The following is a 14,721-nucleotide window of genomic DNA, read 5'->3' on the forward strand; positions in this document are numbered from 1 at the left end:
TGACCTAGTCAGACCAAGTTCAGACCTTCACGCGATTGAGATGCAGAATGACGTGAGAGACTGATAGAGGCTGGGATGAAAAGTATAAAAGTATAGGATGCAATTAATTCAAGGTATTGCTGCTAAAGATGTTTCTACAAGCTTCTGAATCAGGGAGTGTGCTTAGTTTTCACAGGACTGACATTACTTACAGTAAACCCAGTGGCTATGCTTGATAAAATGAGTGTCAGGCTGCTGAAGCCAATATATTGTCAGTGTAAAACTCTTACCAGCCGAAGACTTCTCTATGCCTAACAGCCACATTCTCCCAAGGTACTAACATCGTCTGACAGCAGGTACACAATTTCCATCACATGTCAGTATCTGACATGTGAGGTGCACTCCACCCTTCTCAAGCCCAATCCTGCCACAGTGAACCTTTCTCAGCACTCTCATTCCTCTAAACATCCCTATTTTGATTCCGATGAGCAGACTTCATCCCAAACAGATATCTGTTCAATGGGGGGGATTAAGTGCAGATACATGACATTTCAGGCCACTCCAAGGACCTGAGTCGAGGCATAAACACCTCCTACGCTACTTCAGGGAAATATTTATCTTTGCTCATAGAACTTGTTGAGATAATGTCAACACTCCTTTTGAGAAACAATTACATTTGTACATGAAAGACTAAGAGTCCTTGTGGAATTACAAGTGTGGCATTTAAGTAACTCTTTAAGAAAAACTAGAGATACACACATAAAAGTCATATTAGTCTTGCAGAGATACAAGAAAAACTAACAAATTTTTATTAAATGAAAATCCTCTTCATGTTCATTTATCATGACGTTTCCTTGTTTTGACTGCAAATTATTGTTTATTCATCTGGCTGTGGCTATAAAGGAAATAAAGCTGACGTTATAAAGGATCCACTGGGTCAGCTGGAGGTAATTTGTCATTTTCTTCTCTGTGTTTTTTCTCAGTGACCACAACGCTATCTCCAGGCTCAGGCCATGCCAGAAAATGCAACGACACAGAGAGAGCCTACTGTGTGAATGGCGGCGACTGTTACTTCTTCCATGGTATAAATCAGCTTTCCTGCAAGTGAGTAATCTCTTCTATCCTTTTCTTTTCAAGTATTTTTCTTCTTGGCCGTTGTTGTTTGACAGATGTTTTGTCCCACAGTCCAAATTAGAGGCTCTTTTACGGCATCTTGACTTTGATAATCATCTTCAGCTATCTAACTACAAGTTTTTACCTTGCTTTTTGTTTTTGTGGTATAGCTCGATTCCCCTTCCTTCTTTCAGCAGCAGCAGCGACGCATCACAGGAATATGCTGCCAGTTTGTCTAACTACCCACCTGTTGTGTATTTTAACACTAATAATGGAGTGAGGCGATGGTGTGCTCATCCTTTTAAGTCATGTTTAGTGTACAGGAGGGCCGCACATTAAAAGGCTTTTCAAAATGTCATGAGTCACTGGTTTAGTCGCGAGCAAATATTTATGCCTGTTAGAGGCCCCCAATGAGGTAAATAGAATCATTGCTTACATTTGGCAAAGGGGATCAAGACCTGTGTGTAAAGTGCGTTGGAGGAACCATGCATCTTAGCTTTTCAGGAGGAAAACAGGTTGACATTATCACGGAAACAACCTTTTTTTTCTTTGACATTTACATGTGAGTTTGTGTTAGCCTCGAAATCAACATTATTTGGGACCATGTGCACGAGAGGTTAAGCTAAACAAGTGGTTTTCTTTGTAGAGGACTAACAGTTTTTGTTGTTTTTTAAAAATTTATTTTAAGAGATGAAACAACCACTTTCTTGATTAGTCATTTAGTAATCAGAAAAACGCCCTGCAACTACTTGCATTAACTATTACTCATTTTTAGTCATAAAAGCCAGATGTTCACTGGTTTTAGATTTGGGAATGACTATTGGCTGGTTATCTGCTGCTATTTTAAAATAAAATCATTGATTTTGGGCTGTAGATCAAACAAAACAAGCAATTTCAAAACCGTTCCTTTGGAAACTGTGACTGTTATTTAGAGTTTCTTACATTTATTGGACCCAAATACAGTTGTATTCAGAATTTTATTTACACTCAATATGGGCATGAACGTCATGGTAATTTTGGCTTTTAATGATTTAGTTGAACAACATACATCTTTCATGACTTTAAAAACAAATATTTGGTGCACAAGTTTAAATTTATGTAAGATTTTCACTACCTTTCCTACGTACATTTGGTTAAATGTACATTAGAAAGTTACACCTCAATCAGACACTTTTGGTAGCAGTTAACAACCTGGATTAATTCTGTCTGGATATTTGACCACTCTTCTTGGCAGAATTGGTAGAGTTTGTTTAAAGTGGTTGGTTTCCTGGCACAGGCCCAACTTTTAACTTCACTTTTTGATGTGTCTGTGGGATCATTTTCTTGTTGGAACATGCAACTGTCTACACGTTTCAACTGTCTAGCTGTTGATCTAAGGTGAAGGTAGCAGGTAGTCCTACTTCTATATTATTCCATTCACTTTGTGTAATCTACCACTGCCACTGGTGAGTGCATGTAAACCTTTGAGCACAGCTGTATGTATTAGTTAATCAAAAGGAAAAAAAATAGGTTACCTTAGTTGTAAAAATCAGTTAAACCTTATTGTGTAGTTACAAAACAAATGACATCTGCTTGCATTGTTGTCAGATATTCTGATGTATTTTCTCTTCAACCATATGCTAACATAATCCTTTTGGCTGATTTGATATAGAGCTGAAACACTAGCAAGGCTTTCTGTGCCCAGTTGGCCGCAGGAAGAATGCTCGACGAGCAAGCAGGACATGGCTGCAACAGCCGTTCAATACGCTGTGTACAAATTGGAGGCAGCAATAACTCAATTGCTGCAGCTAATTCACTCACGGCTGGGGCATGGGTCCAGAAAAGTTGGATAATGCAGTGGTGAAGGCCTGCAGGGATTTGTTGCCCCACAGCCATCTCATTCAATATAGGCCAGGCTTCAGTGGGTATTACTCTCTGGCTAAACAAGTCCTGCAGACAGCTAGTCCTACTTTTATTCCCAGCTCCTTCACTTTCAGATAGAAACTTTTAGGTTGAGGTAAGGTGATGTGATAAGGTGAAATGATGTGAAGAGTGTTGAAAGTTGAAACCTGCTGTTATTTTCATGCAAAGCATGCATAATGTGCAGAAAAAAGAACTGTATTTGTTAGTTGTGTACATTCAGTCAGGACCACTGCAGCCAAAAAGGGAAAATAATTATTTCCATCTGCAGGACTCTGGCGTGCAGAAGATTATTAGTATGGCTCTAATCTGGGACTTTTCTACACTTTTAGTTGCTTACAAGGAAGGTGAAAGCAACTTAAATAGGTACCTCATATGAAATTTGATGATTGAACATGCAAGAATATCAGCTTAAGCATAAGGTGAAAAAAGCTGGCAGTGAGATCTTCTGATGTGCTTGGATTGCAAGCCAATCTTGACATTGTGGCTTCCCTCAACTAATTATGTGCTTGTTATATTTTTGAATCAGCTGAAACGGCTCGAATAAAGGTGCTCAAAATTTGACTGAGATGGTTTTAAATCGGGCGTATACTCCACAGGTCTCACAGATCTCCTGGGTAATGCTCGTTACAGATACCTGATTTTTTTTTTCTGTCTTTCAGTTTGCTTCCTACTGTCTGACCAGCAGTCCAAATCCAACAAAATTACGTTTATAATGATTCAAAACAAGGAAAAGCAGCAAACCATCAGAGACACAGTGATTAGAAGTTTTACTATTATGTAATAAATTGACTGTTTCAGTTCTATACATGATGATACAAGTACAATGAAAGTTGTTGAACAGAAGTGTCTTCCTAAGAGAACGATAGTTATCACTTCTTTATGGAACTTATTAGAAGGGTAATGAGTTGAGAAAGTTCAGTGTATCTACAGTTTGTAGAACATTTTCATAAACATTGCAAAGTGTTTGTTTTCCTCCTGAAAGTTACATGTTTATTTTCTGCACCTCTGTGGTCGTTTGCACCCCGTGACAGTTTATTTCCTTCATCTTTCAGCCAAGTTTCCTCGACCTAGGTGGCGCAATTCCCCCCCCCCCCCCCCCCCCCCCCGCCCCCAACCAGTTAAACACCATCACTCAGGATGAGTAACTCATTGCCGAATATTTATGGTGCTCCCAGGAGGCACTGTGTGGACCCAGTAAATCACATTTGTTGGATCAGTGGTCTAGTTGTGGCTCTGGGTAGATTGTTGGTGGCCCTGAAAAGACCAACTTCTCATCCAAATTGAGATTATAATGAGGAAATGTGGTTTAACCCAACGCTCCTGATGGTGATGATAGTCTGTCCTCAGTAACAAAAACCTAACGCAGCCACACATTTGAAACTTTGGTCTTGACGCTGACTTCAAAGAACAGCTGAACACATCCTCGCGTGTTTACCAAGAAACATTTACATATTCATTTTTTTTTCCTTTCCAAGCTGGAAATTAAAATTTGGGATTTTATTTCCTTATTTCCTGATCTGACTGCTTTAACACTCTGTGCTCTGGTATCAGTTATAAAACAGTCACGTTTGCAGGTTATGGATACATCCACAAGGATTCCAACAGGCTCCAAGAGAAAGAGAAACATTTCCCAACTTTCAGCTCTGTTTCACTGCTTTCCAAGGAATGATTTATTGATTACCTATAAAACATTGCCTGGTTTATCCCAAGCTACATTCTTATTCTCCATACACTCATGAAAATTGCTCTTCTCTCATCCCATAGACAGAGTTCAGAAAGCCATGGGACTGTCAGTATCCTGAATCACATTTATCTCTTTTTATAAAAGCCCATATTATTATTATTATATGTCATTATATATGTTTTTTTTGGTTCTTTCTCTTTTCTTCTTCTTTTTTAATTCCGCTGCCAAGATGAGAGCCCAGGCTGAAGTATATTTTTACCCTTTTTTGTTTGTCAGTGTGTCTGTAAGGGGGGGGAGCTGCTAGCTTATCAGAGAGATGCAGCATCTGCTAAGCATTACATTTTTGTGCAGATTGAGATCAATTTAAAACTGCGAAATTGGCCACGTTCATCAGCAGAGGATGCCCTCCTTGCTTTGTTTGCACTTTACTGTGAGTTTGGTAGCAGTTTTTTTGTTGTTGCTGTTACTTGTTTTGTTGTGTGTTTAAACATGCTGTGACATTTTGCAGAAATGTGTGTGAAGGGATTCAAGCCCCTGAAATCAACGTCACTCTCTGTGTGTTTTTTTTTCCTTTTCCATAACACTTGTCTGCTCCTTCCCAGATGTCCGGATGGATACTTCGGCCCTCGATGCTTACAGACTGAGCCACTGCGGGTGTACATGCCCAATCCTTTCAAAAGTATGTTCAAATGATATGAGCAGCTGACAACAGAGACACAGTTGTCACTGGATTACCTCTGTGGACTCTTGCTGCCCTCCTCATCCCCCCCCCACTCCCCACCCCCCCCACCAGATCTCTTCCTCTTTCTCCTCCTCTTCCTCCTTCTCAGGTCAACACGCATTGAGCTGTGCACTACACCATGCACACGATGGTGTCATCCAAAGGGAACACTCTGCTTCTGCTGTCTGTAGATGTTCTGTTGTTCTAATTCTGTGTCTCTCTTCCTCTCTCCCCCCTCTTCTCCCCCCCTTCCCTTCTTTCTCACTTTTTCTTACTCACACTGTCCTTTTCACTCCACTCTCTCCCCCTCTATTTTCTTCCTTTCTCTCACTCTTTCACCACCCTCTTCCTCCTTCTCTCTTTCTTCGGCTTTGTTTCTTTCCATCAGGTGTCCAAATGACTTTACTGGTGATCGCTGTCAAACCTACGTTATGGCCAGTTTCTACCGTATGTCAATTTCCTCTTCTGTCACTGTCAGTCTGTCCTCGTGTCACGCGTGCATGCTGGGTGTAGAGACCGCATTAATTTCCTGTTATTACCTAATAGTTTTGTCTGTGTCTGCTCTGGTGACTCATTCACAAGCTGGCATAGATTAGTGGAGTCTGTTACTGTGTTTGGTCTGCATGTAATATTGTGTGCCCTTTGACTCAGTGCAGTGCGTTGCATGCGCATTCGCAGAATAAGAGTTCGTAGCGAGGCCGACAGCAGCGAGTCAGGGTGTGAGTTTGCTTTGTGCAAGTTGATTTGCACATCGCAAGTTGCATGTAACGACACAGTCTAATGGCAAAATAATTACAAAAGGACTTTGTTTAGCCCACTTACTAATGATGCCTGTTCTCGCAATCAGCTTGAAACATGCAAGCACGTTTGACCCTAAGTAGAGCTTGTATGGAAAGCCAGGCCCAAACAATTAGTCGCAACTAACAAGCATGACAAATGACTGGCTCTATCAGGTGGAGCACTAACTGATAACAGCAAGCTTGTAAAGAGCCCTTATTTGAGAGGCTGCAACCAGCTGAAGCTGAAATGATGGTGCATTTCTTTCTACTAGGATTTATTAACTATTGATAAACAGGTGTGAAAGCGTAACCGTTATCATCAATATAAAGATCAAATATGAAAATGAAAAAACAAAATCACACTGATTTGATTTGATGTCGGAGATAATCATGGATTCCAAAAGAAAAGGCCCACTTACCGCAAAACTTTACAGCACCTGCCTCGCATTAGTTCAAAATTAGCCAAGATGGTAAATGTGAAGCACTATTTGTTTAACTTTGAGACCAGTGGATAACTTGCGGAGGACCTAAATCACAGCCAGCCTGTAGAAAACACTAAGCTTTGTTAGGTCCACACAAGAACATTTAGCCAATTACATCTGCTATAACACGCTGATCCAGAAGAAACAAAATGGTGTTCGCACGACAGATAGTCCAAACACTGTACTGGAGTGCCATGTCAAGCAGCTTTAGTAGCCTGGGGTTAGAGAACTAAACCCTGCACCATCCCACACGGCAACATCTGCAAACACATCTATCAACTGCGTTGTTATACTAAGATTAGAGGACGTTTTGTGGACGACTATGGCCTGATTGATATTGCCCTTAAGGGTTTTAGCTTTAAAAACCAACCACATGGTGGGGATTCTTGTGGAGCGTTTAAATGTCAGTATTACTTGATTGGTGATTACTTGTACAGTGAGAGACGTGACATTAATGAAACGACTGAAATTTCAAAAAGTCTGGACTTGATTCTTTAGGGAAAGCACTGCATGCACAGGGTTCAAGTATAAAAATGATATATAATTAAATCCAAAGCCTGTCATTTATGCTGGATAATGGCAGCATCATGCCTTTGCAAGCCCATATGGTTGCGATTTAATGTAACATTGCATTCAGAAAATAACAAACTGCATCTGCGTTTGGAGTTTCCTAATGCTCATCCCTGTAGTCTGACTTTTCAAGCTTACACATTCTGTTTGTTGTATATTGGCACAGAGTACAATACCCCCAAAAAACCCCTTCTTAAGTACAAGTAATTTCATCTCACATTAAGTTGTAATGCACTGTGCTGAAATTGCTTGTTTTTCTGGCAGAGCAGAGCACAGCTTTTTTTTCCTCCCCCGTACACTCACACACTTTTTCTACATTCTGTTTAACTTCAGCGCAGCTGTGCATCAAGGACAGCGTTTATTTCCTGTTCTCATCCAGCTACACAAGTACAGACCAGCCTTGTATTATTTGCTTTGCATGGTTATACAACCAAGTAATCAAAAAACAGACAGAAGATGATAAAAACAAATAGTAAAACAATGAGAGAGAAAAAAAAGCGTGCACCCTCTTTCCGTTACAACACTATCATGGGAACAGCTTGGCTTTTAGTCTTTACAATCAAGTAGAACTGCTAAAATTTTAGTTTAAAAGGCAGACCCTTGTGCTCACGCACATCCGTTTCATAGTTAAAAACCTGCGTCCCGAAAGGGGCACCTCCCATCCCCAGGAGATAAAAAAGAGAAGGAGGATGGCTTTTTTTCTCCTCAGCCATAAGTGCTTGGATTAAATAAGAGCATGTTGTCATAAGAACAGCTGGGAATTGCTTTAGCCCAAGTAAAGCAAGTGAGGAGCCAGAAATATGGACTTGCTAGCTGGTACGACATCCCTGTGGCCTCTATCTGCCATACAATATAAAGTCAAGCCATAATTCTTCTTATTCTTCATGATTATTCCAACACAGTGCACATACACTCCTTTTAACTTGCCTGTTCATGTGATGGGTGTGTCCTGGAATTGACAGTGTTGCATTTTTAGAAAGCAGAAAACTGAAAGCACAGGTAATCTCGGTAGATGACGCATATTTTCCCAAACAGTTGCTATGCACCTAATATCCCATTCCCTTTTAGGATTTTGTTTGGTTATGCAATGATATGGCGCTCCATAAAACATAAACCTCAAGACTTACTTGTAAAACATAAAACTGTGGCGCAAGATAAATACAGTCCCTCAGAAGTGGCTGCATGCTTGGGCAAAATTCTGCATCATTGCATTTGGAAAGAAAATAAGCGGGGTTAATTCAGCCCCCTCACGTGCCGCCGGAGACGCTACGTGTGATTAAAAATGGAGACTGAGGATGACAAAGCCGACAGCGGTAGTGACTCCAGGCAATCTTTGGTTGTTAAGATTACGAGTACGTCCTGTTTGTTTTTAGAGAGCCGCAACTATTGGTAACAGATCCGCCACGAAAGCAGAACAGGCTTAAATAACCCTACACCTACCACAGTGGGTGCATCTATAGGATGTGCTCACCACTAGCACCTGGTTGCTGTCAGGGATCAGCCTTTTATAGGAGTAATAAACACTAAGCGACTCACACAGGGCCACGTCATCTCTCCTTTGATCATATCTGGAAACGTTCCCTTTACTTGGCACTGCATTATTACTGAATTGGACCAACACAGCAACTGGTAACATGTATCAAAAAAAGAGCGAAAACTTATTACTTATTGTAAACTTACTGTTAGTCAGCTTTTTCAGCTAACTCAAAGAAAATTACAAAAAAAGGAAATGATCTTGTTGAGGCCCCGTATGCTGAGATATAGAGTGGATATAATTTTCAAGCAAGAGCAGAATATTGTAGTTTTATTAAGAGTATTAAAAAGTAGTAAAAAGAAATCAAAAATCCCTTTATTAGAATTAGTAGTAGTGATATGTGGTAGTGATACTGATACGTAGTGTGGTTTGAAGTGTGTGTTGCATGCTTGTGTCTCGTCTTAGATAGTACTGACCGTGTCGTGCTGACAATGACCAACAAGTGTTGTGTAATGCCAATTTGTACTTGCTCCACTTCTATATTAGAAGGTGCCGCTCTTAATCTGGTCTTTTGTTTCTTGTGTCTCTCCCCCCCCTCTCCCACCCACCTTCCAACTCTCTGCAATGGCAGAGCATCTTGGGATTGAATTTATGGGTATGGAACAATCCATTTTGATTCTCAGTGCTAGCATAGCTACTAAGATGTCGTTCATTTTGACATTGCTCGTGTTCCGTCTGTGGTGTGACCATATCGTCCCCCGATTAACAAGTCGATCTCTCAAACAATCATGCCATGACTTATTACGGCGACGAACCCTCAGTCAATGCAACTGATCCTTCATCAAACATCATTAACATGGATGTAATCGCCTCCACCTCTCATTCGCGTGCAATGGAAAAATACCATTAACTCAGTTTCCATCTCACTTACAAGAGCATATTTTCCCCTTGGACTTTAGTTCCTCATTCCATCTGTAACAAGCATGATCTGTCATGTTTGGAGCTATACCCAAGGATTTGCTCAATATTAGGATCTATCTTTCCGACCTTCTTGGTCTCATTTCTAGCGTCTCTTTTTTTTTTTCTTTGATATGCCACCTCAGTCTTTCTTTTTATGTGTGATCCTGACCATGCCTCTTACATCATTTCGTCATTAGTGTAGCTGAAATGTAATGTCGGAGTATAAAACATGACACGTTTCTGGTTTGGATCATCCTTCAGGGATGCTGTAAAATGCTGTGATGTGAGCATGCCATGCTATATTTAGAACCTACACTTTCTCCTCTATCAGACACTCTTTCTGCCCTCTTTCATCGTCAGCCTTTGTTTCCTGCTACCTTTTCCAGAAAAGTCCTCTTGTGGTTGGGAGTATAAAATTAATAGTAGATCTCGCTGCTTCAACTACACAAGTGCACTCTAGTAGTAGACCATAAGTGTCATTAAACTAACACAAGTATCGTTTCCTCTGTTTCAAATTCAATATCAGTGGCTAAAAGCAATATTGTTGAAATATCACTGAGTTTGCAGCTAAAAATAAACTGACTTCAGTGATTTATTTATGGCGTCAGAAGGTTGACACAAATTGGTATGCTGATGTAAAATGGCTACTGGTGAATGAAAGGAGGAAACCCGAGATGGTTGCACAGATTCAATTCATTCTTATTACATTATTAATTGGGGACTACACTGCCTCCATTATTTCCCCCCAGGGGAAACAAAGAATCTACGTCAACCTTTTACAAGCTCTTCTCTGGAAAAGCAAAAGCATCAATCAAATTTCATCTTCATTTCATTTCTAATTTCTCTTGTTTGACAAATTTTTTTGCAAAATTGTTGTGATCTCATCGTTGTGTTTCACTGAATGCCTGAGCAGATGATCGCTTCTGTAAGTGAGTGAGTGAGATAGTAGACCACCAAAGACACCAAGACTAAGACTTGTTATTGAATATTTTTCATTTTATCATGCATGGTGCAATTTAAAATAGCTGGTTTTTAGAGTTGTTTGATCGAACAGTCTAACTCTCCAACAGTCCAATGCCCTTCCCCCACCTACGCCGCCTTACTGCAGCGCAGGGAGCAGCAGCAGCATCTGCTGCATTTGTGATTATGCAAAAGAAGAGGTTTAAGTGTGAAGGGAAAGGGGGGATGATGCTTCATTCTGCTCAGGATTTAGTAAAAAATAAAAAAATAGATGTGTAGATGTGACACCATAACCACCTTAAAGAAAAGAAGCTAATTTTTTTCCTCTGTCATTTCTGTGTGCGTGTGTGTGCGTGCGTGTGTGTGTGTGTGTGTGTGTGTGTGTGTGTGTGTGTGTGTGTGTGTGTGTGTGTGTGTGTGTGTGTGTGTGTGATGTTGACAGAGGCAGAGGAACTCTACCAGAAAAGAGTCCTGACAATCACGGGTATTTGTGTGGCTCTCTTGGTCGTGGGCATCGTGTGTGTGGTTGCCTACTGTAAAACCAAGTAAGTCCAGATGATGAATGATTTCTGAAGATGTACTCCTGCTCTTTAATTTAATAAATATACAAAACCGTAAATATTCGTGTACTTCCCAGTCCTTGTGACATTCAGCAGGTGGAAATGATAGATTATGTCTTAAAATACACCCTTACTTTATTAGGCATGTTTAAATAGTTACTGTAGGTGTTACAGTAAATCAAAAAGACTTAATAAAAGGTGATTAAATAATAAGGGAATGACCAAGATGTTCTCAACAGGAAACAAAGAAACAGGATGCACAATCATCTGCGACAAAACATGTGTCCAGAACATCCCAATCGTAACTTAGCTAATGGACCCAATCACCCAGGACCCGGCCCGGAGGATATCCCTATGGTAGATGTATGTTTCTGAGGATTCCTTACATTATTGCAGTACACACAGACTAATTTACACCACATGGATTTTGTTCTTTACAATCGTTTTTGTTTTTCACTCTCCACCTGCAGTACATATCAAAGAATGTCCCTGCGACTGAACGTGTTATACGGCCTGCTACAGAGGGCTCATTTCCTGCCAGTCATGCCTCTTCCAGATCTCACAACTCTTCCACACGAGCTCATTCATCAACTCACAGGTGAGCATCCAGCACGTGCGTCATCATAACTGCCTCTTGCAAATAGGGAATCAATCACAAAGTGATAGAAGAGTTTGATTCATCGAGACAAGTTCCTATATTTAAAGGGCACACTCGGTTTTAGTTGATCATTACAATCCGATGTAAGTAAATTGTTAACAGTGCAGAGTATCTGAATAGAATCGTTAAAAAACACACACCAGGAGTCTCGCTGCTGCAGAGTGAGCCAATTGCTGGTGAGGTAAGATAGTCTGTCTGATTTCTGCTGAAAAAGGCAAGCTTTGTTATCTGTAACAGACACGATTTTAAATTTGTAAGTGATCTAAGATGGGAAAAAGTAGTGCTGGCAGAGGAGTCACAGCTGAAAGTATTACCAGGATTTCTCACATGGGAATTTGCAAAGACACAGAGGCCAACGAGTGCTGAATGCATTAGTCTGCACTACTGAAGATTTGGTTTTCTTCTGTTGTTTCTATTGGAAAGCTCTTGTGGACTTCTCTTCAGAAGCAACTTAATCAAAGGGTTTATGACTGACCTGTCGCTGTGAGGGACTAAGTTTTCATATGCAGGTTAGAGAGGAACAGGATCAAAAGAGATAAGAGCTGAATATCTTGGTACTTTTGCTAACGGATCATGGAATTGCAGTTGAATTGTGGAAATGTTCTTCCTCCAGAGACAGCCGCAGATTTGTTATCAAGCACTCTTTCAAAAAAAAAGGACAAAAAAGTGAAACTTGGACATATTGTGGGGTGTGTGCATGTTAACACCTATTTTTTTTGTCTTTTTTTTATTGTCAGACATGAGGAACGGACATGGAGCCTGGAACATTCTGACAGTATCCTCTCTGACTCGCCGGGAATGATGTCATCATCCGTGGGGACCAGTAAATGCAGCAGCCCTGCGTGCATGGAGGCTCGAGCACGGCGCGCTGCACACTGTGGTTACTCTGACCCCCATCGGCCGAGGCTGCAGTACGGGGACTCCTTCGACTCGCTGGGAGACTCTCCGCACAGCGACAGGTGGGGACCAGACCTGTGTGGCTGATATGGCACTGGGTTTGTCATGAATATTTTGAGAAGTTTCCTCTCTCTGCTGGTTCTCTCTCAGCCTCGAGAGGCCAGTCAGGGCACTCTGAGAAACTCAGTGGAAACTGACACACAGCAGGCATGATGATGAAATACGCTAAGGTAGGCAAGAGTGAGAAACAGTGCTCATTTCAATGGGAAGAGTATTCCCTGGCCAGTATGCAATTCTAATTGGCTAGTGTTCCCTTTTAATGTTATTTTATTTTATTTAAGGGATGGTGTGACATTTTGTTAAATACACTTGTCTGCCATTTTGCACAGTCAGATTTAAACTCACTTAAGTCAGAAATAGGACAGGTTTAGTGAAAGCTAGCACAAAGAGGAGATTCAGAAACAGTCTGGCAGATACGAAGAAATACGACTTTCATCACCTCCACAGCTGTATCATTTTTATTTCCTGTACTTCATGTAAATATGTCTGTACCAGAGGCACAGAGAAATTAAAGTTCTCACATGACAAATCAGATCAGACCTAAACTTAGATCTAAATAGTGTGCATCTAGGTCTTTCTCTTTATGTGTGTTGCAATTCAATAGTAGTCAGCGTTACATTATTCTGTTGCCTGATTGTGGTACCTAAAATCCCCAAATGCCCTCCTCGGTCTCTGCTGATATTTTGAATTCCAGCACTGTTCACAGCTGACAATCCATCGCTCAGCAAGCCTAGATTAGCAGTGAGCAGAGAGGAAATTTGGGAATTTGGGGGCATGGTTGTTTCTACTGCTTCAACACAACTCCTACAAAGATTTTTAAAGACACTAAGGTTAAGGTTTCTCTCTTCTTCTTCTTCTTCTTCTTCTTTTTAAAACAAATTATTTCTTAGTATGAAGACCTGCTATAAAAGGGTGCTTAACATCACACTCTCAAACATTTTTTTATTCAAATGAAAGTCATTAACGGTGTTGTAACATAATGGTGATTTGAGCCTATGGTCTGCTGTAAAGGTATTGCAATATTTATACAGTGTTACGCACAGGGTAGCTGCATTATTCCCAGGAAAAAAATACTGTACTAACTGAATGTGTTCTAGCCCTTACTGCTACATTACAGCTTCACATTACTGTAAAAACAGACTTTTACTATAGTGTAGATTGTATCAGTGAGCTTTAATGCTCCTAAACATTGTTATTCAACAAAGCAGCTCTACAGTAAGCCATTAGGAGTTTTAGAGATCATTTCTTCAGCGGCGATTATTGTCTGTCTGTTTTACTAAAACAGCAACAGATTGTTTTGCTGCCGCAGATCATTTGTGACCTGTCAGTATGAATTGCATTTTCTGTGACCAACAGGCAACTGTGAGTGCTGCCAAGCTGAAACTGAACTGATCAGGCAGATTTAGTCTTCAGGATCTACATCACTTCTAGTATCTTGCTTCATGCATGCTTGATAACACTTATCATCGCCTAATCCATTTCAGATGGAAAACAGTACTGTGTATTGATAGCTCAAACTGACAAGCTGATCCTAAAGGAAACATAAGATTCCAATGGAAAAGCAGCTGTTTATTTTTTTAAGACTACTTCTCAAAAGTCACTTTGTTGAATATACTTAACCCCTAAGTGAAATGCTTCATACAAAGTGGTACAGTCTAGAAGCATCCAGCAGAACAGTCTGCTCGGTGGGATTCATTATATTGAAAGGCACAATTAGATTTACCTTAGCATGGTTTTCTTACCTTTCCAAACTTAAAATGCATAACAGTCAGACCAAATTATAATCACATTTTAATTGATTAATATATTAACCAGTACTAACATTCTGTTCTGTACCTTTGGCTTTAGTACTGAGCCAAAATGGAAGTATGAAATGGATGTATCAAGGAGGCTGGAGCTCCTATACAGAATCCAAGCCAACT

The 14,721-nt window shown here is 40.4% G+C and overlaps 1 protein-coding gene across 4 annotated transcripts in view; it reads left to right on the top strand.

Annotated features, from left to right (window-relative positions):
* nrg2a (neuregulin 2a) overlaps positions 1–14,721 on the top strand; it is a 78,768-nt gene that overhangs the window by 59,477 nt on the left and 4,570 nt on the right. For 2 of the 4 annotated variants that reach the window (XM_026182111.2, XM_026182113.2), the window contains exons 4-10: positions 963–1,083; positions 5,788–5,846; positions 9,336–9,359; positions 11,067–11,169; positions 11,424–11,547; positions 11,655–11,782; positions 12,580–12,801. In XM_026182111.2, the coding sequence (XP_026037896.1) occupies positions 963–1,083; positions 5,788–5,846; positions 9,336–9,359; positions 11,067–11,169; positions 11,424–11,547; positions 11,655–11,782; positions 12,580–12,801 (781 nt within the window). Of the gene's footprint in view, positions 1–962; positions 1,084–5,280; positions 5,358–5,787; positions 5,847–9,335; positions 9,360–11,066; positions 11,170–11,423; positions 11,548–11,654; positions 11,783–12,579; positions 12,802–14,721 lie in introns of all 4 variants that reach the window. The other 2 variants (XM_026182112.2, XM_026182116.2) reach the window with 2 other exon arrangements.

Source organism: Astatotilapia calliptera, chromosome 10 (assembly GCF_964374335.1).
Source record: "Astatotilapia calliptera chromosome 10, fAstCal68.1, whole genome shotgun sequence".
NCBI classification, from domain to species: domain Eukaryota; kingdom Metazoa; phylum Chordata; class Actinopteri; order Cichliformes; family Cichlidae; genus Astatotilapia; species Astatotilapia calliptera.